Source organism: Aspergillus versicolor, assembly GCF_001890125.1.
Source record: "Aspergillus versicolor CBS 583.65 unplaced genomic scaffold ASPVEscaffold_1, whole genome shotgun sequence".
Taxonomy (NCBI): domain Eukaryota; kingdom Fungi; phylum Ascomycota; class Eurotiomycetes; order Eurotiales; family Aspergillaceae; genus Aspergillus; species Aspergillus versicolor.
In genome coordinates this window covers 2,076,083-2,098,496 of record NW_024467524.1, presented here as the reverse complement: position 1 = coordinate 2,098,496, position 22,414 = coordinate 2,076,083, and the positions used below count along the sequence as shown (strand labels likewise).

Sequence of the window (22,414 nt, the reverse complement as noted above, 5' to 3'; positions counted from 1 at the left end):
GGGCCAGCTTGCCATTGTTTGTTTGTTCCTGTGGTTTTCCGTGTCCAGGGCATTTGGTGTAATAGCCCCTGAGCCTGAAATGAGTGGTCCCGGTCCATGGCACTCAGCTCCCAATTCCCAAACTTTTGGCAGTTCCAGCAATCACAATCCTGCCGTCCCACTCGTTCTTATTGCACTTCACAGAGCTGCCCTGCGCCATTGCCTCCACTCCCTATGCTCCGACGTTCCTCTCGTACACCGTTACACCGTGTTACATGGCCACAAGAATACTACTATTGGTGGTAAAAGGAAATGCATTGCTAGATAGTATCCAACCCAGGCGCCATTCTATGATCCATACATGGTAAAATAATTGCCCAGTCGTCATGCACTAAGGATTCTTTGCTAGAAGAATAGTAGAAGAATATAAAAAGTTTAAAAACCATACAACATCACTTGCGGAACATGGCAAAAGCATCCTCCTTGCGCCATTCAAGCTCAAGTGAGCCTTCATACACTGTGCGGATGATGTGTTGCGTCCGGTCGTACACCTGCTCATAACGACTCTCGCACTCGCGAATCACCTTTAATACCAGGCTCCGGCTGAGTCCAGGATCATCTGCATCGCCAAAGTGCTTCTCAACTCGTTTCCTTAGCATTTCAACTCCCCGCCGTATCTCTTTTCCGTCGTGGGCTGCCAGCACCTTCTTCGCTACGGAGCGTGAGTGGCTAGGACGGCTCGCAATGTCTGCTGGGCTACTGGTCGCTGCTGCCAGGCCCTCAACCGACTCAATAAAGTCGATTAATTTTCCAAGTGGCCGATGGACCACAGAGTCCAGGTAAAGTTTCATGTGCTCATCCATGTCCTCTTGCGCACGATCACGCCATCGCTCCAGAACTGGTAGGTTTCTAACGTCAACTTCCTCAATGTAATGGTTCATGTTTTCAATCAAGAGAATATGATAGTTCAGTATTTCCTTGTCTTCAGGATCACCAGAGCTGGCTGCTGCTGCGACTGCCGTGGACTGACCGGGTGCCTCCTTCGCGATGAATTTCAGTGACTCCCACATCGCCCGGTTGATACGGTCATACGCCTCATCGATGCTGATGCGGACGTCATAGAGCTCCGGTGATGGATCGGAAAGCATGTTCTCTACCGCAGCAGAGAAATTGGGGAAAACTCGCATAAACGAAATAACACCCTTTCGCTTGTTGACTTTGACCTTGGTCTCTTCTATGCCACGGATTTGTTCATCGACGAACCGATTAAAGAGGCCAAGAAGGCGCGTGTGTAGCTTCTGGAGTGAGTGGACAATGAAATCTTGGTTTGTATCATCCAACTCGGAGATCGACTTCTCCAGGGCAAACAGGATACCAATTCCTTGTCTGTGGTCATCGTTAGTTCTTAATAAAACCAAATGTTAGCTTGATTGTTGTGGACTTACAGAGGATCCGCTTTGATGGACCAGTCCACAAGGTTTTGCATGTCAGTAGGCCAGAATGTGTAAAGCTCATCCATGGTCTGCTCAACCTTCCTTGCCATTGCTCGATCCGGATCGGGTGATTGTTTGATGGTGAAGTCTGGAAGCGGGCGCTCGTCCGGTGCCCCCGAGGCCACAAGATCCGCAAAATCCGTGCTCGAAAGCGAGGTTAAGTGGAAGAAACGCACGATAAAATTTTGCTCCTCTGACACCATCTTCGTTGTCGCTTGAAGAGCGCCCGTGAACACTTCGAAAGGTTCAAGCTTTCCATGCTGCTTTTCGCCGGAGGAAAGTCTCAATCCCGCAGCCGCCCTGATAGTCTTTCCCCGCCTCACAGTTAGTTTCCTCGCCGCCGTTGTGATGCCTTCCGCTTCCTTCTCTTTGTCTTGATGAGTGAAAAGCAGTTCCTGTTCGTCGCCGGTCATTTTCCTTGCTGTCTTTTTCCAGGCCATGCTGTTATCACGGAACTCGGCTTGGTAGGATTGCCTGGCATGTTGTTCGTACGAAGTAATTAAGGATTGCCACTCTGGCCCACTAACTTCCCTAGCAAAGAGGGTTAAAGCACTGTATACCCATAACTCCCGGCGAGAATAAACTCTAGTTGAGCCATCAAGTTTCAACGGATCTTTGTTTGAATTTGCTGCCGCATCCGCCCGTTTCTGCTCGGCTACTTGATATGCGATACCCATAAATTGCTTGAGACGTTGAAGAAAGGATGTCGAGTGAAAACGGTACTCCTCTTTTTTGTCCTTGATGGCACGCATTTGCCCGATCTCAGTATCAGCATAGATGCCCACAGTACCGTGCCCCCCAGAAGCATCGAAGCGCTTTTTGTTGTGCCAAATTCCGGGATCAATCATCAACATCGCCTTGTATAAAGTAGAGAGCGCAATCTCGGTGTCTCTTAAGCCATCAGCATTGCTAAGCGATGCTTCTTTCAAGGGCTGTAAATCTTTCGGCGAAATGGAGAGAGTCTTCAATAGAGTTTGTAGCTCATTATGAAGGAGCTTTTGGTTGGCGGTCTGAACCTGTAAACCTTGAGATTGGGTCTCAATATATGATACGTCATCGCGAAGAGTCTAAACTTGGGTTAGCAAAACAGAAAAAGAACCCTAAAAGGAAGCAGCAAAAGCTTACATTGAGTTCGTGAGAATACAATGTCAGGAGATTGTCTAGCTCCTCGCACTCATCAACAGTCTTGTCGATTAGTTTGGCAAGTTGATCGACTTTGCCTTCTTGTTGCTCGAGATTACCAAGCCAGCTTGTAGCCTCGACACGACCGATCTCTCGACGAACATCGGCTTCAAGATCTTCGATTCTCTTTTCATCTGAAAGGCGACCATTCCAGCCAAGGTCGGTCAAGATATCATCAAAGTCCACTCCACGATCCAGAAGAACTTTCGGGTCAAGCCCGAGGGCTTGGCAATACTTCACGGTATTATCTTCATGACGCCTGCGCCTCCGATCTCGAGGAGAGGGCGATACCGAACGCGATCTTGCATCTTTTTTAGAGGTTAATGCATCCGAGTTACCCCCAGGTACGTCCAGCATAGGCGTTACGGTAGTATCAGCAACAGCCTCTGTAATCTGAACCTTGGGAGGCTCTGGTGCAGCGGGTGCATCTGGTATATCTAGTGGTGGCGTCACCGTAGGTACTGTTGCTTCCTGTGTAGATACAGCTGTCGTCTCTTCAATGATCTCATCGGCCGTTATCGCCTTAGAGTCCTCGTCTGGTTTCCGGAGGGATGGAGCAGGCACAACACCGGTAATCCCATCGGGTCCTTCTCCAGCGGCCTGCTTCTTTGCAGCAGCCAAAAGTTTCTCGCCAGCACCTCCGGCTCGAGGTTTGAATGCGCCATAGGCGTTAGCAGCCTTGCGGAACGCACCCGCAACATCTTTATTTGACTTCTTCTTGATCATAGGTCCAAGGCCCGGTCGATGGGCGTCAAACCCATCTTCTTCGTTCCCTTTTGGACCTTCCGGAGGACTAGTTGGTGGGGAAGCCGGCTGGCTCTCCTTAATAACCTCACTTGGCTCAGGCTTGTTCTCTGAAACTGTTTGTGGTGCCTCAACAGCCTTGGCAGGAGTATTGTTACTTGTAGAGGAACCTGGAAATAATGCGGGTGGTACATCGGCAGGTTGCATATGGCTCGAGCTGCTCAATTGGTCTCCTACAGGGGCTGTCACTTGCCCCGAAGAAGTGGAAGTTCCTGTAACACCTCCTTTTGAGGGGTCTTTAACTCGCAGTTCGCTGGGAACAAGTCCCGGAACAATTTCATCATCGACTCGTCTCGTTCCGGGTATACTGGAGTTCGAATCTTGACTACGTGGTGTAGGACGCGGTTCAGGTATTGCTTTGCCACTGCGAGAGGATGGTGGTCGGGACTCGGTGTGGAAGCTTGATAGACTACCTTCCTTGGACTCTTTGCTAATCTTTTCCCTGGACTGCGCAGTTCTCAGGCTGCTAGGGACATCCTTATTCCTGGATTCCGGGGGTGAGAGTGGAGAGGTCCTCTGTGATCCAGTCTCAGCTGCAAGCCGCTCAATTGCACGCGGGGGTGGTAGTTGGTCATTTTGCTCAACTGGGACGACAGGCGGAGGATGTTGAGGAGGTGCAAACGGAGGAGGTCCACTTTTTCCAGACTGTCCTGTTGATGGCCGTCGCATTTGCTCGCGACTCCTCTGAGCTCGTATGGGTAATTCTTCCTCAGCTGGTCGTCGTTTGGCTGCATCACGACTGCGTGCACGTGCCGCCCAATGAGGTGATTGCGGCCGACTTCCTCCCTGGGACGATGGTGGACGTGGATGAGGGAGCGGTCCTTCAGGGTGCGATGGACCAGGTATAGGTCCCTTTGCGCCGGATGGTGGTGCCCCCAGAAGGAGTTGTCGCTCACGCTCATCAAACCCTATGAGGTTCGGCATTTTACCACCCGTGTACTTTTTGTAGATCTTCACCAAACTCGCAATGAAGAAGTCCTTCTCCTTTGAGGTTTTCGCGTGCCAGTAATACGGCTTCCCGACAGTCACCACAAAGCCCACACTCGACGCCCACTGCTTTTGTTGTTCCTCCAGCGGGGTGGAGGGCACCCATGCATTGAATGATTGAATCGCCGAGAGATCATCCAACATCCATGTTTTACCGATTGAAAATGATCCGTCATTATTTTCCCTAGCCTTGTGCATGCGCACTCTGCCCGACCGTCTCACCGCGACAATTATGACTCTCGCTTTCTTGTTCTCAGGGGGTGCATTCGGCGGAGCGGGGCTGGAAGGATACGCGCTATCTTCCACAATTCGAACGTGAGTGATGTAGGATTCAACCACTAGATTTTAGGGGAAACAAAGGTCAGCCTGGGATCTAGACGACGACAACGGGGCATCGCCCTGCTGCGAGCCTGTCCGGTTGAAAAGGCTCAGTGGGGAAGAGCAATGCAGAAAGTTCGCTTGGGAGTAATTGAGGATTTTCTGTAGACATACAGGCACCATCACTATCTTTTTTAGCAAAGCTACTTTGCACAATCCTCCGCTTCTCGTCCTCGAATTTCTCCGCCCTCGACGCACCATCTCCCGAGCCAGCGTGTCCACCATTCCGACTTTCAGCGCCTCGGCGAGGATCCCTCTGCGGCGGAATTTCTCCCGGAGGAACCCTCGATCGATCGGAGCCATTCATACTTGTGATTCGAATGGTCACTAGCCTGGATCACTCAGGAGGTATCCAAAGCTAGGTGAACATGGTCGAGAATGCTAAAGAACGCGGGTGGGATGCGCAGGATCGGAACGGAGGCAATAGAAATGTTAGTTTACTCGAGCTGATATCAGGCGTTATTAAGAAGTGTGGAGGCAAGAGCGAGAGCAGGACTGTATATCAGACAAAGCCCGTGCAGAATGGAGGAGTGAGTGACTTCAGCGGCATCATTAGCTCATTACTGGGGATGGAACCGGCGGCGGAGAGCTCGTGGCCGTTACCGGATGATACATGAGAACAAGTATTCTCCCACATATTTCTCGAGGCTCACCATCTACTCAATGTAATTCCGTGTAATAATGGCGTACTTAAAATTAAAGCTATATCTTACTATATATGATTTTTTTTACAAGCAACAATAAAGAGATAGAATATTATATACTGCGAGTTTGCCCTCCAAATATTGTATTTCATTATGGCCGCCTGCACTCTTCCCATCTCATGCCCTTGAAGGCACGTGAGTTCTGAATCGAGATAGCAAGTTAACCAATAGGAATGTGTCCCCTGAATGACCGCCTAAAAGTAGTTTTTTCTGCCAATTTTTTTGCATTATCATTTTTTTTTCCTTTCACCAGATCAACAAAGGTATAAGCACGGATAGACCTTGAAAGGCCCAAATCATTTCGCTGAAATGGCTGCTCAAAATAAAAAAGGCTCATCCGCAAAGACGGAGAAGAAGGTAAACACTTCCACACCACCATATTTTACAAACCCAAGAGTGGTTTTACTGACGACTTTCGATGAAGCAGACCAAGGCCAGCAAGGGTGCCGACACTGCACTTCCACCAAATTTGATCTCAGCGCTCTCGACTTTCTTTTCTGAACAAGGTCTTACGTCCACAAGCGCAGCTTTTGCTAAGGAGTTGGCCAAAAAATCCATCAAATCGCCTGAAACGGACTCCAAAGATGTGCCCTCTCTACTAGACATCTTCCAAAACTCCGCAGCGCAAGCGGACGGCAAGACGGCTTCTAGCCCCTCTGGAAACTCATCTTCGAGCAGTGACAGTGATGCCGATAGCTCATCAGACTCTGATTCATCTGACTCTGATGTGGAGATGTCCGAAGCACCAAAGTCTCAGCGGAAGAGACGCGGATCGTCCTCTTCATCTTCCTCGTCTTCTTCCTCATCCTCTTCTTCCTCGTCTTCTTCTTCCTCATCGTCCTCATCGTCCTCGTCCTCGTCGAGTTCGTCTGACAGTGATGCTGATGATGAAGACGAGGACGAGGCAGCGCCCGCCCCTGGCCCTGCTTCTAAAGGAGTTAAGCGGAAGGCGGATTCAAGCTCTTCTTCGTCCTCGGGATCTGATTCAGAGGAAGCCCCGAAAGCAAAGAAGACCAAAGTAACATCGGTGACCAAAAAAGGTTCTTCTTCATCCTCCAGCAGTAAAAGCTCTTCATCAGACTCTTCGTCCGACTCCGACTCCGATTCCTCTTCCAGCTCTTCGTCTAGCTCCTCATCTAGCTCGTCTAGCTCGTCAAGTTCGTCAAGTTCGTCCAGCTCATCTTCGGATTCGTCCTCGGGCTCATCTGATTCATCGTCCTCGTCCGACTCTGAATCTGAATCCAACTCCACCAAAAAGGCGGACAAGAAGGTCCTAAAAGCCGCCACCAAAACGCCGCTTCCTCCTTCTGACTCGAGCTCCAGCGATTCTTCAGATGACTCCTCCGAGGGATCCTCCAGCACAAGCGGTACACTTCAGAACTCTGAGTCCGAGGCTCCTGCCAAAAAGGCTGCTGCCACATCCCAAATCCCTATCTCTAGCCCTAGGCCAGCTCCAGGAAATGACAACGGCAACGGCAAGAGAAAGCACACCGGCACTCGCCCTACGCCGCTAGCAGCCCTCAGCGAGCTTCCCCATGACCACCCGTCCAACACCTACGTTCCTTACGCATACGCTGAGAAGGCCTTCAAAGATCTCTCCGTAACGCGCGGCAAGGGCTTCACTAAGGAAAAGAACAAGAAGAAGCGTGGCTCGTACCGTGGTGGTCCCATCGACATCGGTGGCGGAAAGTCGTTCAAGTTCGATGACTGATTAACCGACTAGGATGATATCATGCGAGACCAGGCTTAGCCTCCAATCATCTTTTTTGCGCTAACTACACCCTTTCTGGGGTTCTACTGCGACCGGTTCTTTACATCTAACAAAAAGCTCTTTTTATTCAAGGGGATAGATCTATATCTCTACATAATAGATCTCGTTTATGTCGCTTGCAAGCAAGGCGCTTATGGAGCTGGGAGTGAATTATTTCTTTTATCTTGTTTCCCCCCTATCATTAAGGGACAAAAATTATCTAAAAGCTTTCTATATCTTGTGGCCATCGCAAAATTCAAATGCTATCTATGTTCCAAGGCAGCGACACTATAGTACCCTCTATATGCTTTTTAAATCCCGACATAACCCGTAAAACCCAACACCTATAAATAATGCAATCAAATAAAGCCAGCAGGGGGGGGGGAAGCAAAGAATCCCTAACGACCCTTACACTATCGTGAAGAAGCAGACAAATCAGAAATCCCTCCGCCTCCACGCACCAGGCGCTTCAAGTGGCCTCCACCTTCTATCCCAACCAGTTGCCTGCTCATTTGCAATGTTCTGATCATCGATCTCCGAAAACGGCTTCTGGGACCTTAACTTAGAACAGGTTGTTGTATCCCTACTATCCGGCCTCTCATAGGCAGACAATTCAATGACATCGTTGGCATTGGGCGTTTTGCTTTTGTTATAATCCAGGTTCAAATCGAGGGCGTCGCGGTACCAAGTCTGATTGGGCCCTGTTAGATCATCCGTAGACGCAAAATCCAGTCGAACTATCCCCCCAGCAATACCAGTGTATATAGTGGGCGATAAGAGGGATGGAGATGACATAGCGTAGATTGGACCGCGGTATCTGTTTCTAGAAACCCGAGGGACATTACCATTTCGGGAGGTGGGCGGGTTGACAGAAAGAAAGATAGAGAGGTCTTTGCTTGGATAGGTTGGGGATGGTTTACTTTGGGCGATGCTCAAAGATGAAAAGCCATTGGCCGTGGGGGTTGCATGTTGCCTCGTTTCGCGGTAGCTGTACGTAGTTGGCATTCGAAGATCGAATATCTTGAGGACAGCATCGCCACCGGCACCGACGACGAAGCGGTCATGGCCGAATGGATGAATGCTGTACACGGGATTATAATCCGCTATATCTACGTAAAGCATTTCGTAGGGCTTGTGCGAGCGTAAATCATGAAGTCTGCAAAGCATAAGCACTGATCGTTCGTTAATAAGAGTGACACGAAGACTTACCTCAGGGCACCATCACCCCAAGCTGCAAGGAAAGTATTGCCTGGGGAGTCTCCATTCTGACCGCAAAGGGGTTCAATTGCAGTAACAATTGGCCTTCTTGCAAGTCTGTTTAATGTCGCTGGGATCAAATCGTCTGCGGATATTGAACGCTCCGTCGATATTCGTTCCTGCGAGACCATGGAGACCGCAATTGGGTCTTCTGGGCGTGCTGTTGCCACCGCAAAACGATTTGGGGAAAGGAATTTGCAACTCCTGTTACGCCCAGAACCTCCCTCACCTATCTGGAGGTTCCCGAACGCTTGGATCTCTGCATCGTTTGTTGTCGTGCTGTAGAATGCGATTGTTCCATTGCTGAACTGGGTTGCGAGAATCGGCTCTGAGCCGTTGGATATATCTGTCCGTTCAATCTCTAGGCCATAAGTCTGAAACTTTTGTTTAAGCTCATAGGTATGGCTTTCTGGTGCAATCGCCAGATGCACAAGTTCACCGCGCATTCGGCTAAGAATCAAATGCTCCTGATCCGGACCTTTTGTGCCGTGCTCAGGGCGCAGGAGATGGATGTTATTTATATCATCGTGACTACTGATATGTTCCAAATCATTGAAGACAAATGATTTTCGCGATTGTTGAGATCCAGTCTGTCGAATCTGGAGTATCAACTCATGCGCCGCGCTCCAGGCCAACACCTCACGTCTGTCATGCCAACTTGACCCATTCCAAACTTCATATGAGTCGATGGCAGGTCGATATTCATGGGTAGGATTATCATTTCGAGTTGCCTGGGGCGATCCACCTAGCTGCTCTGCATCAGATGGACGGCGAACGAATCGGCCTACTATCGCATGCCTATCCAAGGCGCGGGAGCGAGAAGTTAGAGCCTTTGCCGCGTCTTTCCAAAACGGAGGTGTAGGTATGTTGTAAAATCGGCTATTCAAAAACGCTCGGAAAATCCTCCAATCTTCACCAGAAATGATTTCGTGGAGTCGGCGACACGTTCGGCCCAAAAAGGCCAAAGCGCTTGCAGTTGGCAGATGAGTGGCGACAAGATAAATGACTTCTGCAGGCAAGTCGGAAAGAAGCATGATAAAACTTTTGAGTTCTATTTTCAATACAATAACGATGATCGCAGAAAAGGTGTGCTCTGCAAAACACCCTTGTAAATAGTTTGATCAAGTATTATAAGGAACCAAGTGTGCGCCTTCTAATTGCACCCATCTATTTGATCAGAATTCTAGGTGTCGAAACAATCGAAAACGACGTATTGGCCTGCCAGGATCATTGCTGGAATCAATGTCAGACTAGGGCGCAGCGATGAGCCATCGTGTGACTCATGTAAGAAACATCTTTTCTGGGCAAGAAATAAACAAATTTCGTTCGGTGAGGAGAGCTACCACACAGCGGTGTCAGCTCTTGGAAAATATTAGGGCCAAGATGAATTAGGCTCCTAAGCGGCAGTGTCGTGAATATACCTAGTGAGGATGGAGAAACAACGTAGAGTGGATGGAAATGTGGTGGTGAGTTCTTATGTCATCCAACCATCATCTCTGTTCGACAGCCTCCAACTCCATCGCATTTCTTCTTGCTGCAACAAGGCCTCCTGGATTTTTTTTATGACTAACTGATACTACAACGGGGTCACACAAACCCTCGACCCGCTCTCTGGGTATCACTACTGGCACCGTTCCCGGTCCCTTTCTCTCCATGCGGGGGCACACGAGCAGGGCAGGTCCTACCGGCAGCGGGGTGATTAGTTATTGCCGATAGCCCATTGCTTGGAGACAAGAGATAAGCTCAAAGCATATAAGAAGCAAGACTTGGTTCCCCTGCCATTCTCTCGCGTTTCGCTGCGAAAGGATTTCATATCTCCAGATTGACCTTGTTGTCTCTGCATCATGGAGGTTCCAATGTTCGTCTGGATAGCACTCGTTGTACTAGGCACACTTCTCCTCTACGAGTTCGTGATATACCCTGCTTTTCTGTCTCCATTATCAAAGCTTCCAAGTGCACATTGGACGGCCCCAATATCTCCTGCCTGGATTCTCTGGAGGCGATATCAAGGCCGAAATAATCGGACCATCCATGCAGCGCATGAACAACTAGGCCCTATAGTGCGGCTTGGCCCATCAGAGATCTCTATCAATTGCGTGGAGGGAGGTATAAAGTCGGTATATACGGGCGGATTCGACAAGCACGATTGGTATCCGCGCGTTTTCGCTTCTTTTGGGTAAGCAAAGACAGAGGAAATAAAACGTCTTCCAGCGAAGCAAAGGCACTAAGTCGACATTACATGCATATAGGACTGTCAGCATGTTCACCATGACCGGTAGCAAAGCCCATTCTACCCGGAAAAGGATGTTGTCCAATATATACAGCAAATCCTTCCTACAATCGTCCCCTCACCTAAAACTTATATCCAAAACAATCATATTTGAACGCCTCCTGCCTATCCTTCAAGGGGTTGCCACCTCCAAAACAGATATTGATGTCCATGACCTTAACCAGGGATTGACCATGGACTTTGTCTCGGCGTACCTTTTTGGGTTAGCTAATGGGACTAACTTTCTCCAGGACCAGGAATTCAGACGCAAAATGTTGTACCTCTACCAATGCCGAAAGCCGTTTGAATTCTATCATCAAGAAGTCCCGGGTCTTTTGGCTCCACTGAAAAGCATAGGTATCCGTTTGATCCCTAAGTGGTGCGATGACGCGAATGAGATCCTCGATTCCTGGGGCTTGGGGCTTTGCGATAAAGCGGAAGCGTGTATTGATTCAGCAGAGCTCAATACCGAACCTGTTGTATACAAGCATCTCAAGCAAGCTATTTCAAAACAAACTCCTCTCAATATAGACAACCAAAGGCTATACGAAGAATATCTTCAGCAGCAGAGGCTCGAGATTGCCTGTGAGCTATACGACCACCTCACGGCAGGTCATGAAACTAGTGCCGTCGTTCTGACCTACCTTCTCTGGGAACTATCTCAACACCCAGACTTACAAAAGGACCTCTGCGAGGAACTTCGCACCCTAAGTCCAGAAACATCCTACCCACCCTCATCAGCGGTACCGGAACTACCATCACCGAAATCCATAGACTCCTTGCCTCTTCTAGATGCGATACTCACGGAAACATTGCGACTCCACGCCTCCATCCCAGGAATCCAACCTCGAGTAACTCCATTCCCCACGTGCAAGCTTGTCGGATATGACAATATCCCCGCAAACACAAGGGTAAACGCACAAGCGTACTCTCTCCATCGCAATGCAGAAGTGTTTCCTGATCCCGAGACATGGGAGCCCAAGCGATGGCTCAAGGACTATAACACAGCCTCAGATCTAGAGGAAAGAAGACGATGGTTCTGGGCTTTTGGAAGCGGTGGGCGAATGTGCGTGGGGAGTAACTTGGCTGTGCAAGGTAACATATATATCCCACTTAACGACAAGATGACCAAAGGTGCTAATAATTTAACAGAAATGAAGTTGGTTGCCGCAGTTATCTATAGCAATTTCAGGACTTCCATTGTTGACGACGACGGTATTGAAGCGATTGATGCTTACACCGTCAAACCAAGGGGAGATAAATTGATCCTCAGATTCGAACATTTATAATAAACCGAACACTCGGTTCCTCAGCTCCTAGCAAGGTTTACTTCTGCCAGACACCGCCGCTGGGATCACAACATTTCGCTTTACACAGGATGCTTTTTTAATCCAGAGCAACCCAACGTTGAGAATAAAGTTTTGCTTTCCAAATCAAGTAATATACAGACAATACATATACAAAAGGCTAGATCAAGAATTCTGCCCATGCAAGCCATAAACTCCATAAGTGATATCTCCCTCAATCTCCCCAGTCGAGACAGGAATGGGGGCGGTGTTCAACAATGCTACCTCATGCAGGAAAACTTCGGAGCACCCGGTATGTCGCATATCGCATACGGCCGAGTCTCCAAAAAAGAACCCAATCCCAATACTATAACACAACTCCTCTGCCCGGTCTAGTATTTAAGTCTTCTTCTTCTTCGGCCCTACAACCTTCGGGTACATTCGCATAAGGTGGTAGTTGATGGCGTTCCTCTTGGTAGTTTTGGGTTTCTGTATGCGAGAATCAGACCATTAGCATATCACTCACTTTCGGCATTCGAAAGATCGGAGCAGAACCATGGCGGACCATGATAATGCAAAACATATAGATCGGGTATATGCCAGAACTCTGGGGTAGGAAGGTGTATAATACGCACATGTGAATCCATACACTCTCTCAGCTGCTGTTCCAGAGCAACGCATCCTTCCTTTGGCCCTGCTGACGCCCAGCAACCTGTAATTGAAGAGAATAATAGGTTAGCCTCGTCGTATAAGGTGAAATATATCCGCCGTAGATTGGAATTGGATTCCTTGAATGGATTGACGGTCATTCATTGCGGGCTCCCTTCCCCCACCGATTCAACCCCAATCAATGCAATGCAATCCATTCATAAATACAACAAAACACCCAAAACAGGAGACGAGCGAACGTACTCAGCATCGCAGACATAACCGCCGCACAGGGACTAAGTTCATTTGAGACCGGGGCGCGCACGCGGAGGTGAGTGATCGAGTTTAAACGGACCGGGTTGAGGCGAGTTGAGACGTTTTTCGGCGGCATTTTGACGGGTAGGCTGCGCTTGCCTCTTCGCTCTAAACAGGAGAACGAGGGATTGTTATTAACAACGGTGGGGTCGGAGGTGGTTGCGGCGCTGTATTGAATTGACGCTGGTAGAAATTATTGCGGTGCTGGTTCCCGTCGGAGGCCGCCAAGACTTGTTGGAATAATTCTCCCGAGTCCGCGGAGGTTGCTGACGTAAACACTCATTGATTGATGGGGTGATTTACTTGAGGCTGGTTTCCGAGTCTGGATTCTACTTACACTCTTGATATTTTTGTCCTTTCTATTCATTGTTGTCAAGATAGATATGGCTACAAAACAGCCTGGAGTTTTTAAAGTCACAAAAGCGCTCGCACGGGCTCCAGCAACACAATATCAGAGGAGCTTCTCAGCACTCCCTCGACGGCAAGAAGCGGCCTCGAAACCAAACGAAGACGATAAGCCGCGAGAGACGCAGAATGAACCCGAAGAAGAAGGTGCTATGACGCGCAGGCTCTCCGAGATGACAGAGCAAGCTATACTTGAGGGAGGGCGGTCCACACGCAAAAACCTGTCGCACGCGGGGTTCTCGGAGGATCTCAAGAAGGAGCTTGAGGAGAGGGTTGCGGCGGCGGCGTTTAAGAGTGACCATGCGGCAGCGCACTCTATAGCCAACATGCCAGTATGTTTGACCCTTATTCTAACTACAGGACATGCGAATTTTGTGCCCTGACAAGCTATTTCACAGGAAAGCGCAGGACAAGGAACCCGGGATATCGCCGGATCAGCACCCTGGACTGGATCGGAGAGTACACACGACGTCACGCTGCGTATGCTCGATAGCTCGAAGAAACCGCTCCGTACGCCTTATAAGATACCTCAACCGGGCCCCATTGACACACGGCTCACCCCAAAACCGCCGCGCCACCCCGGTTTGCGCATCGCCGACGCGAAAGAACGAACCGCTACCTACGAATTGAGTCGAAGTGAGGGAGTCACTGAGACGGAACGAGAAGCTATGAGAAGGGAGATGCGAGAGCGATTCTCACCGGGTGCTCGGCCAATGCCGGCGACGTTACAAGGCCTAGCGTCTCTGGCGAATGAACGAATCGAGGACGCTGTTGCTCGTGGGCAATTCGATAGAATAAAGCGGGGGAAGGGCGTCGGCACGGAAACAGACCATAACGCCAATAGCCCCTTCATAGACACGACGGAATATTTCATGAATAAGATTATCCAGAAACAAGAGATTGTCCCACCCTGGATTGAGAAGCAACAGGAACTCGGGCGGGAAGTCGAAAGGTTCCGGCAACGACTGAGAGTTGAATGGAGACGACACGCGGCGAGGATAATATCCAGCCAGGGAGGATCTTTGGAGGCGCAGATGCGACGAGCTCAAGCATACGCAGCCGCGGAAGCTCGACATACCAGCCGAGCTAATATCGAGAAAGCGTTCCTCGATTCCGACTCAGCTTCTACAACCCCAACCGGCGAAACCTCCCCGCCGGATGAACAGTCTAAACTACCACACCTCTCCCCTCTCCGCGACCCTCAATACATGGCGAACGAGCGATCGTTCCTCGAGCTGTCGGTAAAAACTATTAATGGCAATACACGCTCATACAATCTGCAAGCGCCTCCGGTAGCGCAAAAGCCGTATCTCAACCTCGATCGTGAGCTGGCGGCCTGTTATGCGGACGTTGCTCCCACTTTAGCGGAGGAGATCAAGCGACGTGCTACTGAGAGGGCTCGTCCTTCCGCATCTTTTGGGGGGAAAGCAACGAGCGTGCTTGACTCACTAGGTACTTCTCATAATGCTCGGGTGTACGAAGAAGATCAGTCTAAGGGCTATGGCTTTAAGCAGTTTTGGCAAGACATGTTTTCCAAGAAATGACTGGAGCTATAAACTTGATACCAGGTACGCATACGCTTGTAAATACGCAATAACATAATTATATAGACACACGTCGCCAATCAACAAGCATACTCGTGTTTGAACTACCCTTTGGACTATCCTGATAACTAAAGCTGGAAGTAACTCTGAATATGAATAACAAGGAATCACAAAGCGAGCAAATGCTATAGACGAGAGGCAATACAAGGTGCGGTAGGATGTGCATCAAGGATTATACAGAGGCGCGAAGTTTTTTTTGTGGGAACTGTGGCTTGTCATCAACAATTTCGTGAAGATGTTGTTCGCTCAGCCTGGACTTATACATAACTTTGGTCAGGTCAATCGAAAGCGTCTGAACGGCCCATGCACCGGCTATTACTTGATATGACAAAGACAAAGCCGACACCCATTCTAGCAATAGCCAGTCCCAGCTGTTGAATTGGTAGGCCTGGCGAACCCCTTTCCAAAGAAGAGTTGTATAATACAAAATGCTGGTGGCGACAACGAAACGTATTATAGCAGACGTAAAAACAAGTGCCCAATGTTTCTCGTCTTGATGTGTGTACTCCTTATTCTTGTCGAATCTGGGTACAGCCGCATGCCTAAATGCTCTCACCGACCTCATTAGACGCAAACTGATAAAAGTCATGGCAAGGGCGAACAGGAATTGTAAAGGATGTTGAGCAACAAGGTCTTGCGTAATAACGGTGCGAGTGATGCCCTGATTAGAGATACACCCATCTCGGTTGCAGCAGACCATCTGATCCGCCGGCACCTCGTAAATGCCGTTCAAGTAAAATGAATGGTTATATCTGGGGGGAGCGATGATACCACGTTTCATGGGGATGATGAAGTTATGCCACGGTATCTTCGGCATGCCGTCTTTCGGCCAGCCGGCTTGTTCAATGTCATTGTCGCCAAACGGAAGACGAGAGATGACTTCAGTATCCCCAACCCAGATTTCGTTGACGGCGTTTCCTGGCTGTGTGAAGTCATCGGACTTGACACCGTGGACGGCAGATATTTTCTGACCCATGGAGGATGTGGTCTCGGTCTCGCAAAATAAAAAAAGCAAAAAAGGAGCGTAATAGTTTTGAATGATAACGGTGTCTGAATGTTAGATGTAGCGCGGAATCAGGCAGGACTGATCCGAGAAGATGATACGTTTTGGCCGCATCAATATGAGAAGCCTTGACGTGACTATAGCCTCCATCGCGACTTCCAGACTGATGGAGAGTTCCTTCTACTTTTAGATGGTACTGGTGGCTCAAGCGAAACCAGGAAGGTGCGACTGAGTCCGAGGTCTGGCCATTTGGTCAGGTACGCTTCCGAGCGGACTGATGATACTCTCCGCCATCTGGAGTAATTGACGCTGGCTTGGTGAAGTGGACGATTATCGACGCTAAAGCAGGGCCTCGGGGCGAAGGAGCGAAGGAAATTAGATCAACGAGACCTAGCTCATTCCTTCAACAATCTCATTCATCCTCAGTTGCACATAAATCAATCCAACCCAATGCATGTGGTATATAACGTAGAAAGCAATCCCTAACTCCCAAATAGAACAATGCAAGTTTAGGATATTTCCATATCAAATTCCTCATACCCTTTTCCCCTCTTCCTATTGTCCAGCTCCTTCTTCCTCTTCCTCTCCCTCTCGGCCTCCGCATAAGCATTAGTCGTGGTCATAAGTTCCCCCTGCCCATAAATCGGCGCAATCCTTTCCTGGCTAGTATTCGTCTCAAACACGCGCGTGATCTCCGTATCCTTCCGAATACCTTTCCAAGGCTGTCGCGAGGATAATGCTTCAAATCCATCGCTGTAGTCGATCGAGAGGCGTCTCGCGTAGACGAGGCACCTGTGCCGTTGTAAGGGTACGAGGAGGAGCTTATGTGTAGCGGGCCAGACTTGAAAAGTTTGCGGAGCGACGAGAGCGAGCCGGACATGAGGCCTAGGTTGAATTCGACGACCATCCAGATTAGGGATGTTGAGGCGGATTCTAGAAAGTGGTTGTTAGTGGGTTAAAGCGTTTTTGAGGTAGAAGGGAACAGTGTACTTTGGTGAGACGTACTGGTGAAGTTTGTTGAGTCTTGGGTGTAGGAGAGGGTGCTGAAACGGACGAGGGCTGCTATACATGCAAGGAAGCCTGCGGTGTTATTAGCGAGAGAGGATACTTAGGATGGTGTTGAATATAGGATAAGGTACCAATAGCAAACAATCCTAGAATCATCAGGCGCTTTTTCACTGGCATCTGCAGTTTCCAGACAGGACGAATGGGCAGGGAAAGGATTAACGCATCCAGGAAGAACATGATGACGCCCTGTGTCATGAGAACCGCGTAGTGTACATGCGGTGTCCAGCATTTGGCATCCGTGATACTCTTGTCATATGCAGCGTTGACTGGTCTGCATTGAAAAGCCAATGCAAATGTCATTGCGATTGTAAACACTGCGATGAAAGCCATGATTGATAACCCAGCAATACGGATAGACTGGTTGGGGAAGAGTCGCAGGATGAAGATAGTCAGGCTGAATTTCACAAGCGCCCCGACAATGAGGTAGCAACATTCCGTGCCAAATTGAATCTTGAACCATACTACAAGGTCTTCTGGGGGTACATCGACTGTGTCGGCTCCAAGACCGAAGAATGTTATGGTGAATGCCATGGCAGAGAAAGCATTTACGGCAATCTGTACAAGTCAACGGCCCTGCAATTGCTGTGGTTTGGTGTGCTGGACTTACCAGAGCGAGTATCACCATCCAGTCATCCAGTCCAAAGCTGTGCAGAACGAATTTTCGGAGATACAACTGTCAAACTCATCAGTGCTCTTCATCTCCCGCGGGATGGCTCAGTCAACATACACGAAGGCCGCAGATGAGCGTCGTTAAGATGGCCAGCACCAAGACGACGGCACGCACGACGATGGTCATCTGCGCAGTGCCTCCACTGCCGCCGTCTGCATCTCGCTTCATCATCGGGGCTTCCATGGTGGATGGAATGCCTCAATGGACCAGCAACAGAGCAAACAGCAGAGTTTGGGTCGGGTGAATTGACAGGCGGAAACGACATCCTGACAGCGGGCGGAGACCGTTAGGTCTCTGCTGATGGAGAACCTGGATGACAGCCGAGGATACGGCAGGCTGCTTTCTCCGTATCTTGCAGTTAATTGTCATTGTGAACGAGGATGTGGATTCCCCCTCGGCCTGGGCCAATCGTCCCGATCGATCACTCTTGCGCAGAGCGGGACGGAGCAGCATAAGGTTTGATAGCGAGGGGGCCGAAGGAGCCCGAATCATCCTGATGGCTTCCATCGACCCATCGGATGTAAGCAAGGCCCACAGAACGAAGTCCACAGTGGTTCTGTTTGTCCCAGGGCCGTTCCTTGGTGACTTGATGCTGCACACTGTGCCGTTTCACGATCGGTTCGCGAGTAAGTGCCCCCCCACTCCAGGACTACAAAGCGTTAGCACTGACTGCACCATTCCAGTTTCCTTCCTCCTCGTTTCGCATGTGCTGATCGCGGTTCACTTTCTTGCAGTGTCTGTACATGTGCAGGAGAATAATCAGGATGGCTGCTCTCGAGACGGTGCTTGCCATTGCCAACCAGGCAAACGAAGCGAACAACAGCGCCAGCCTTACAGCGCAATTGAAGGAATTTGCAGATCTTCCCAGCTCCGAGAAAGACAAGGTTCAATCGTTGTTTGTGACGAGAATCTTCTCGCTTGTTTTTGGAGACAATGCAGCCGTCCAGGGGTCGGAGGGCTACGAGTTGCAGCGTCAAGTGCCATGGCAAGTATTCAGGCCGGAGTTCCTTGACAGAGAATCTGTTTCAGCTCGTGAAGGTTAACTCTCCAACAGGTCTACCAATTGCTGGCTTGAACCCCGAGTCATTGTGGCGCCCACCACGGCCCAGCAAGTTGCAGCAGCCCTAGCCCTTTGTAACTTCTTTCGTATCAAGTTCTCCATCCGCGGGGGTGGCCACCTGCATAACCCTGGCTTCAACAGTAACAATGGCGGCGTCGTCATCTCTCTCGGCAAATTCAAGCAAGCAGTCCTCTCGGAGGACAAGACCACCGCAGATATCGGCCTTGGTTTAACATGGCTTGAAGTATACAAGGCCCTTGACCCTCACGGTCTCGCCGTGGCCGGTGGTCGAGTACCTGATGTCGGTGTCCCTGGTCTAATCCTAGGAGGTGGAATCTCCTTCCAGAACAGCCGGTATGGTGTTGGTGCAATGGGCGTCACCAACTATGAGGTATGCCCCTATATTCAGTCAATGTGCTCTCGGTCCATGCCAACCACCAGCAGGTTGTCCTCGCAGACTCTAGCATTGTCAACGCCAACGCGCACGAAAACCCAGACCTATTCTGGGCCCTCAAGGGAGGCGGTTCCAACCTTGGTGAGTTCCCATTCACCACCACCAGAAGGCGATCTAATGCCATACAGGAATTGTCACCAAAATCGAGATGGCCACCATTCCCAACAAAATCTGGGCCCAGGCCTCAGTCTACCAACCAACCGCATACGACCAGCTCATGAAAGCCCTCGTGCAGTACCATGATATAATTGAAACAGATGACCAAGCAACCCTCATTTGGCACCAAACCAGCCAAGCCATCCTTCTCGTCTACGTCTACTGCTCCCCAGTTGAGAAACCGGCGGCATTTGCCCCATTCTACGATATCCCCTCCGTGATGGACCTAGTCCCATCAGCCCTCAGAACTATCTATGACCTTATCCAGGCTCTAGCGGACGTCAATTCACCTGAACCTATGCTGTATGTTTCTGCCTCCATCCCTCATCAAAAACCAAATGCATTCATACAACAAGACCGGCTAACCGAACCCCTCCTCCATCCTATCTAGACACGACTTCCGCACAATGTCCAGCCGCCCCTCACTAACCGTCTACAAAGCAATCGAGGAAGCCCGCCGCGAGCAACTCTCTGCCCTAGCCGATCTCGAAGACGTTGTCCTCACAACCGTCTTCCAGCCTATGTCATCGCTAGCAATGAAGCAGAGCGCCAATTCACCTCTCGGGCTGGATCCCGTCGGGCAACAATGTACGTGCTTACATTCCAAGTCCTTTTTTTTTTCCTATCCCAACTTGACTTGACCTGGAGAACCATGTCTTCTAATAATATTTCCAGGGTTCCTCGCAACAGGCGACTACAAAAACCCCAACCACGAGTCCCGCGTTCGAGAAGCCCTAAAGAAGATTGTGGATGTTGCGGAAGAAACCGCGAAAGGGGAGGGGACATTCCTGTCGTATAAATACGTGAACTATGCATCGAGGGACCAGGATGCGCTGGCTAGTTATGGGAGCGGGAATATTGAAAAGCTGAAGGAGGCTGCGAAGAAGTTTGATCCCTCGGGGGTCTTTCAGGACTTGCAGGCTGGGGGGTGGTTGCTTTCTAGGGTTGGACTGGGATCGACTTAGGGTTGCTTGGCTGGTTCGAGTAGATCTTTCACGTTGTGTGTATTTATACGTGGGAGGCTTCGTGTTGGATGATTGGATGATTAGATGTCTTAAGAGTCTATAGTGCAGTACTTACTATTTACCTTCCAATAATAACTTGGCCAATCTTGCTAGAGATCCTCTACAAAGGTTCTTATACAAATATCGCATCGTTTCATATTTTGACTGTCACTATTAATATTAATATTACCATTTAATTTTAGCGACTAGATTTTGCTCCTTCTTCGGGTATCTTGAAAGCATGGCTATTCAGGTTCACTCCTTGACACCATTCACTGGTGCACACCAGCAACAATGCTAAATTGGCCTCCGGCAGAAGCAAGGACCAATCTTTTCCCGTCAACATGTTTGTTGCTCAACAGGGTGGGAAGGACAACTTCGTCAACATCGCCCGGCTGTCCAGCCTGCTTTTGGACGTTGAAGCCCCAGCTGTACGCCTCTCCATCCTTGGTAATAACAAAGGAATGATCCGTTCCTAGGCCCAGCGATTCAACTGCCTTGTCACTGATACTGCTGATAATGGTTGGGACCTTTAAGATCCGAGGGCGATCACGCTCGTCAAAGATGACATCGGAAGGAGGGAGGCTGCTCAAGTCAAGCCCCAGTGCCTTGTTCTCGATTCGACCCCATGAAAAACACTTTCCTCCTTCGTCAATAGCAAGACTGTGGTCTTTGCCACCGTGTATGGATATGATTTTGGACCCCTGCTTGAGCGACTTGATCTTGGTCGGGTATACCACAACCGCGTCACTTTGGCCAGCACTTGTAAATATTGCGGTTTGGCCGTAGTTGTTTGAGCCCCAACCGTATACAGAGCCGCTCTTGTGAACCGCGAATGAATGATACTCCCCAACACCGATATCTGTCATGCCAGAGGGGAGGGCGCATTCTGCTGGAACAAGCGGATGAGACGCATTGTGGTGTACTCGGCGTCGCCCAAGCTGATGCTGTTCGTCACAGCCCCAGCCAAAAACAGCGCCCTTTGATGTCAATGCCAGCATATGTTGAAACCCAGCCGCAAGTTTTGTAACATTGCTTAGACCAGGAATTAGTACCGGCTCCCTCTGTTGCTTTGTGGAGTTGGGTGAGAACCCGATCTCCCCACTGTTTCCCTAGTGTCTGTTAGCAAGGTCACTTGGGAAGATATATGAAGGATAGTAGGCTTACTCTAAAAGTACCCCAGCCAAATACCAGACCAGTGGTAGTAAGGGCGAATGTTGCGCTGCCAGTAGCTGCCACCTGTGTAAAAACGGTGTCGCGCGGGAACCAAGACGGGTCCACAGGCAATGGGGTGGCCTCTTTCAAGTTCAGATTGACCAGTTCTTCCTCCTCATCACTATCAGGGCTGTCTTCCTGGTCGCGTAATTTGACATCATCTTCATCTTGCTTTGTATCTCTCCCGAGAGCGCCCTCGTCGTTAACGCCCCATGTTAGGATTTTGTTATCATGCGTAAGTGCAGCTGAGTGGACACCGCCAACAGCAAGTGTTACTACTCCCACTGTATCTGCCGGGAGTTTGGGATTCAGGACCGGACGTGGGATCTCAGTCTTTTTGGTCGCATCTCCTAGCCCTAACTCGCCGTCGCAATTTGTGCCAAAAACATACACGTCGAGTCTCTGGGTCGGCGCGGCGTTGATAATTTGAACCGGTGAGGTTTCGGTTTCTACTCAGACAGAAAAAAAGATATAGTTAGCTCAAGTGCAAGCAATATGAAGGCGGCATTGTGGTTTGATCGATCCCATCCAAGTACTAGTAACATGGCACTTACTTTTTTGCCTTTTCTGCTCTCTCTCGGTGCTTGTGTTTTTTGCGGCAGAAGCTCCAGTTTTCCTTTTCTTTTCGATGGCTGCTCGGTTTTCCTGGGGAGCAGCATATGGGGCGCTCCGTTTCAGGTTTCGACTCGAGGACGCCGCCGCCGATTTGCGTGTTGGTGCCAT

The 22,414-nt window shown here is 49.7% G+C and overlaps 10 protein-coding genes across 10 annotated transcripts; 4 read left to right on the top strand and 6 right to left on the bottom strand.

The window, feature by feature from the left end:
* Nucleotides 1-278: 278 nt before the first annotated feature.
* ASPVEDRAFT_35968 (GTP-Rho binding exocyst subunit SEC3) lies at nucleotides 279-5,380 on the bottom strand. Its single transcript, XM_040811101.1, has 4 exons — nucleotides 4,938-5,380; nucleotides 2,598-4,783; nucleotides 1,425-2,539; nucleotides 279-1,365 (listed from the first exon to the last, which is right to left on the bottom strand). Exons 1-4 carry the CDS (start codon nucleotides 5,128-5,130, stop codon nucleotides 432-434), a joined length of 4,428 nt encoding a protein of 1,475 aa, XP_040662341.1. The 5' UTR covers nucleotides 5,131-5,380; the 3' UTR covers nucleotides 279-431.
* Nucleotides 5,381-5,836: 456 nt separating this feature from the next.
* Nucleotides 5,837-7,238, top strand: ASPVEDRAFT_78342 (nucleolar and coiled-body phosphoprotein 1 family protein; the record flags this gene model as incomplete). The annotated part of the gene is made up of 2 exons (XM_040816527.1): nucleotides 5,837-5,884; nucleotides 5,955-7,238. 2 exons carry the CDS (start codon nucleotides 5,837-5,839, stop codon nucleotides 7,236-7,238), a joined length of 1,332 nt encoding a protein of 443 aa, XP_040662340.1.
* A 474-nt stretch (nucleotides 7,239-7,712) lies between these two features.
* On the bottom strand, nucleotides 7,713-9,568 carry ASPVEDRAFT_122739 (uncharacterized protein; the record flags this gene model as incomplete). Its single annotated transcript, XM_040806016.1, has 2 exons — nucleotides 7,713-8,433; nucleotides 8,487-9,568. 2 exons carry the CDS (start codon nucleotides 9,566-9,568, stop codon nucleotides 7,713-7,715), a joined length of 1,803 nt encoding a protein of 600 aa, XP_040662339.1.
* Nucleotides 9,569-10,378: 810 nt separating this feature from the next.
* Nucleotides 10,379-12,092, top strand: ASPVEDRAFT_122230 (cytochrome P450; the record flags this gene model as incomplete). The annotated part of the gene is made up of 3 exons (XM_040805966.1): nucleotides 10,379-10,710; nucleotides 10,784-11,898; nucleotides 11,956-12,092. 3 exons carry the CDS (start codon nucleotides 10,379-10,381, stop codon nucleotides 12,090-12,092), a joined length of 1,584 nt encoding a protein of 527 aa, XP_040662338.1.
* A 432-nt stretch (nucleotides 12,093-12,524) lies between these two features.
* Nucleotides 12,525-12,984, bottom strand: ASPVEDRAFT_35964 (mitochondrial 37S ribosomal protein mS37; the record flags this gene model as incomplete). The annotated part of the gene is made up of 1 exon (XM_040811100.1): nucleotides 12,525-12,984. A coding segment is annotated over exon 1 (287 nt), but the record flags the coding sequence as incomplete, so codon positions are not given.
* Nucleotides 12,985-13,435: 451 nt separating this feature from the next.
* ASPVEDRAFT_121756 (DnaJ family domain-containing protein) lies at nucleotides 13,436-15,001 on the top strand (the record flags this gene model as incomplete). Its single annotated transcript, XM_040805916.1, has 2 exons — nucleotides 13,436-13,789; nucleotides 13,856-15,001. The coding sequence occupies 2 exons, from the start codon at nucleotides 13,436-13,438 to the stop codon at nucleotides 14,999-15,001; spliced, it is 1,500 nt and encodes a 499-aa protein (XP_040662336.1).
* A 232-nt stretch (nucleotides 15,002-15,233) lies between these two features.
* Nucleotides 15,234-16,037, bottom strand: ASPVEDRAFT_78338 (uncharacterized protein; the record flags this gene model as incomplete). Its single annotated transcript, XM_040816526.1, has 1 exon — nucleotides 15,234-16,037. The coding sequence occupies one exon, from the start codon at nucleotides 16,035-16,037 to the stop codon at nucleotides 15,234-15,236; it is 804 nt and encodes a 267-aa protein (XP_040662335.1).
* Nucleotides 16,038-16,573: 536 nt separating this feature from the next.
* ASPVEDRAFT_23577 (uncharacterized protein) lies at nucleotides 16,574-17,985 on the bottom strand (the record flags this gene model as incomplete). Its single annotated transcript, XM_040809562.1, has 6 exons — nucleotides 16,574-16,856; nucleotides 16,877-16,997; nucleotides 17,070-17,144; nucleotides 17,204-17,687; nucleotides 17,740-17,805; nucleotides 17,860-17,985. 6 exons carry the CDS (start codon nucleotides 17,983-17,985, stop codon nucleotides 16,574-16,576), a joined length of 1,155 nt encoding a protein of 384 aa, XP_040662334.1.
* Nucleotides 17,986-18,409: 424 nt separating this feature from the next.
* ASPVEDRAFT_35958 (FAD-binding oxidoreductase) lies at nucleotides 18,410-20,546 on the top strand. The gene is made up of 7 exons (XM_040811099.1): nucleotides 18,410-18,428; nucleotides 18,486-18,787; nucleotides 18,857-19,253; nucleotides 19,307-19,397; nucleotides 19,445-19,775; nucleotides 19,864-20,060; nucleotides 20,148-20,546. The coding sequence occupies exons 2-7, from the start codon at nucleotides 18,567-18,569 to the stop codon at nucleotides 20,435-20,437; spliced, it is 1,527 nt and encodes a 508-aa protein (XP_040662333.1). The 5' UTR covers nucleotides 18,410-18,428; nucleotides 18,486-18,566; the 3' UTR covers nucleotides 20,438-20,546.
* A 202-nt stretch (nucleotides 20,547-20,748) lies between these two features.
* Nucleotides 20,749-22,414, bottom strand: ASPVEDRAFT_78335 (uncharacterized protein; the record flags this gene model as incomplete). Its single annotated transcript, XM_040816525.1, has 3 exons — nucleotides 20,749-21,588; nucleotides 21,644-22,140; nucleotides 22,246-22,414. 3 exons carry the CDS (start codon nucleotides 22,412-22,414, stop codon nucleotides 20,749-20,751), a joined length of 1,506 nt encoding a protein of 501 aa, XP_040662332.1.

Coding starts and splice junctions, on each gene's coding strand:
- ASPVEDRAFT_35968 (XM_040811101.1), bottom strand. CDS start 5,130: ATGAATGGCTCCGATCGATCGAGGGTTCCTCCGGGAGAAATTCCGCCG. Junction 4,784..4,937: donor AAAAGATAGTGATGGTGCCT/GTATGTCTACAG, acceptor CCTAAAATCTAG/TGGTTGAATCCTACATCACT. Junction 1,366..1,424: donor TCCATCAAAGCGGATCCTCT/GTAAGTCCACAA, acceptor CGATGACCACAG/ACAAGGAATTGGTATCCTGT.
- ASPVEDRAFT_35958 (XM_040811099.1), top strand. CDS start 18,567: ATGGCTGCTCTCGAGACGGTGCTTGCCATTGCCAACCAGGCAAACGAA. Junction 18,788..18,856: donor TTGCAGCGTCAAGTGCCATG/GCAAGTATTCAG, acceptor ACTCTCCAACAG/GTCTACCAATTGCTGGCTTG. Junction 20,061..20,147: donor GGATCCCGTCGGGCAACAAT/GTACGTGCTTAC, acceptor TAATATTTCCAG/GGTTCCTCGCAACAGGCGAC.